Source organism: Pterocles gutturalis, unplaced genomic scaffold, assembly GCF_000699245.1.
Source record: "Pterocles gutturalis isolate BGI_N339 unplaced genomic scaffold, ASM69924v1 scaffold18815, whole genome shotgun sequence".
NCBI classification, from domain to species: domain Eukaryota; kingdom Metazoa; phylum Chordata; class Aves; order Pterocliformes; family Pteroclidae; genus Pterocles; species Pterocles gutturalis.
In genome coordinates, this window is record NW_010143836.1 from 1,325 (window position 1) to 4,686 (window position 3,362).

At 45.5% G+C, this 3,362-nt stretch overlaps 1 protein-coding gene across 1 annotated transcript in view; it reads left to right on the plus strand.

Moving 5' to 3' along the window:
- Positions 1-593, plus strand: part of LOC104470099 (beta-1 adrenergic receptor-like) — a gene marked incomplete at its 5' end in the record, with an annotated part of 1,910 nt that extends 1,317 nt beyond the window's left edge. The window contains 3 exon segments of the mRNA XM_010084901.1: positions 387-467; positions 469-538; positions 541-593. Of these exon segments, the coding sequence (XP_010083203.1) occupies positions 387-467; positions 469-538; positions 541-593 (204 nt within the window).
- Between the last annotated feature and the right edge of the window lie 2,769 nt (positions 594-3,362).

Below are 3,362 nucleotides of genomic sequence, written 5' to 3' on the forward strand. Positions count from 1 at the left end.
GCAGGGTCCATGCTGCAGGTGCTCCAGGCGGAGAGTACGGACCCACGGGCAAAATAAGTTGTAAGCTCGGAGAAGCTGTGCTCCCTACTTCCACCGAGTAGCAATGGAGGAAAAAAATGAATAATGAGGAGCACAGGTATATTTTGAAAGGGGATAAAATCCGCCAACCCACACTCTTGTGCTTTTTCCCTCTGCACCAGCAAGAGTGAGTTATTGTGCTTATCAGCCAGACAATAGCAGTCGGGCTGAGAAACTTCTACCTCAAACTGTGCATATTGTACAGGGGAATAAATGTGGACCGTGTTTATATTAAACAGTATATTTACATACCACTAGCAGTATTTTATGAAGAAGGGGTGTGTGGGGGGGTGAGGAGCCTTCTGCAGCTTGTTCATTGTAATTGCAGATGAATGCCGGGGGGGGATGGGGGAATCCTGGCAACAACAAAAATTTACTGCACATTTTTAAAAAAATGGCTTCAAGGCCATTTTTTGCACAGTGTTAAGAGTTGTAAAGTTATTTGAAGATGTTACTTGCACACACACACACACAAATTAAAAATGAAATGGAGGTTTGAATAACACCAACCCTGAACCTGATTTCTGGTTTTGTCTGATCTGATATAGTTTTATTGAGAGAGTGACTTTTTTTTAATATTATTTTATGAAGGTACTGTAAATATATCCATATTATAAATTAAAATATCTTAAGAGACTTTATTATTTTTTTTTCCAAGTGCCCGCGTGAATCTGCTGTTATTTTATCACTTGTGTGTCATTTCCATTTTCCTCTCTGTGTGTGTTTTATAACATATTTATACTCTGGTGCAATTTACTACTGTGTAAGTAATTGGTCTATGTGCAATAAATACCATTGCAGCACAAGCAAGCGTGTCTCTATAGGTTTTGAAACAATACCTACTTATAATGGGAAGAACAGCATTTGTTTTTCTCCAAAGATGGCTCAGATTACCAATACAACTCTATCTAATGGCTTTTCCTGACACAGTGTTGTAAAAAACGTGTTTGAAACCCAATAAGGTTGTGTTCCTGTTGCACCGAAGTCTGCTGACTTCCCTTGAAATTAATAGCTAAAGACAAGGTGTTTCCAGTCTGATAATGAATACACTCATTTTTTGTAACTATTCCTTTCTGGAATATATTTTTTTTGTTTCGTTTTGTTTTGTTTTTTTGTTAGGAGTACACATTTTGGGAGACGGGAGACCGGAACACTTAAGATTGCAGAGGCTGCTTAATTTGAAAGCTAAAAATGGTCTCGAGTAGAAAGAAATCTCCGTATGTGGCACACACCACCCCGCAAAGGAGTCCACCTCATGCCGACGGTGGGCTTGATCCTGCCTGAGCGAGGTGGGCGGTGGGCATCCTGCTGGGGTTGGGTCCCCGTGCTGAGGCTGGGGGAGACCCCTGCCCAAAAAGCAGCCAGAGGAGGTTCGTGCCCTGTAAGGGGAGATGGCAGCTGGGGAGCTGGTCGGAGGAGACCAGACTTTGGTTTTCTCTTGCTATAAAAAAGGAGTTAACCTCTGAGGGAATATCTGGGGTGTAACTGGAGGAGGCTCAGACCCTGGGACAGACTTAAATGCCGCTGAAATCAGGCGAAACCTATTGTCACTGGGTGGAATAAAACTACCCATTTTGTAGACCATAAAGCTGATGGTCACATGCAGCATGGCTTAATTTGCAGCAGTCTGCTGCCAATAATCACATATTCCTTGGGGCCAGGTTATGACAACTGCATGGTAGATCATGGACTGATCCAAGGAAGGAGGTTCTGGGAGGAGAAGGACCCTTGCAGACTTGGGTCCTTGGTCCAAAAGATTGTCATCCTTTGTTGCTTTATGAAGGTATGCTGTATCCTTGTGGTTTCATAAAGTTTTTCATTATTGCAATGAATGTATGGCAGATAGAGCAATCAAAAGGCAGGACAGAATAAAAGTGAAGCCATTTTTAGCTTTGTAAAACTCAGAAGTATAGTCAAATTAGAAATCAGCTCCCAGGAAGAACACTACCCAAAGTGAGTTCTTTAGGGTGGTGGCCAACAGTTTGTACTGGAAGCCATTTGTTCTTTTTTTTTGTTTGCTTTAAAGATTAAGGAATTTCTCTTTTGCCATTTCTAATGGTGTATTTTCAGGAAAAAAAAAAAAAAAAAGGTTAAGCTTTTTATGGAAGGGACCAGGGAAGTAAGTGAAACTGGGGATTGATGTGAGCTGCAGTTAATGGTGTCTCCCTTGATAATGGTGAAATGGGCTCCTTAAAATGCCGGGGTGATGTCAGGTCAGGTGCTAAGTGAAGTAGGCTCTGCCACCATTTTTTTTTTTTTTAATCTGGTTTTGTTTGTGATTCAAGCAAAGACAACAGGACCAAAAGGGTTCACGGGATGGCGGTGTCTGAAGCCAGTGACTGTGGCGAGGTGTTGGCTGCACATGTCGGGATGGGATGGGGAGGCAGCGCTGCCCTCCTCCTCCTGAATGCTGGGGATCCCAGCGAGCCAGGGCAGGATGGGGTACGTGCCTGCGAGGTAGGACAGGGCAGGATCCATCCCCAGAACCAGGTGGGAGCTGCAGTGGCTGTTGAGGTGCTGGATCCTGGGGATGAGCAGTGGCTGCCTACTGCGTGGGCATTGTGCAGGTGGGACAGGCTGATGGGCTTGGGTCTTTGTCTCATGACTCAGTTCACATACTTGATTTTAACCATCTGAACGCTCATATCCTTAGACTTCAAAAAGTTATTAAAGTTTTGGCTCAACAGGGTCCTAGGTGGGAAATTTAGGGCCAGGACTTGTTCAGCTTCTCCAGCCAAATAGCTGCTGTACTGGGTCGTGCTTCCCCTGGACAAGTGTAACAGCATGAAGAAGGCGAAAAGTGGGATGAATTTTGCTCGTTGGCCCCAGCAGGGCCAGCCGTGTGAGCAAAGTGGTCAGCATGTGTCTGCTGCTGAGTTTTGGCCAGTCCATGACCTGCTTGAAGAGCCTGGAGGCTGGTGCATTAAGTCCTTTTGTAGGCAGCTAAGATAATTCACCTACCAGGGCGGATGGTAGATGCTGGTCCGTCTTGCAGGGTGTAAAATAAGCCAGTGGCACAGTAACGGTGTGGACTGAGCAGGACATATGGCCCGCACGTGTGCGGGGAAGGGAGGCTGCTGGCGAGCCGTCGGCCGGGGATCAGGCTCAGAACAGGCTGTTCTCCACCGAGAAGAGGGATACTCTGAAAAGTGTTACGGGGCAGCTGAAATACTCCGGAGGCAATGAGTCAAACGCTCGCAATGAATGTATTTTTCTGACAAAAGCCAGACGTGGATTAGCAGTTGGAGCTGCAAGTCAGAAAGTAGAGGCGGTGGGCATGCGGC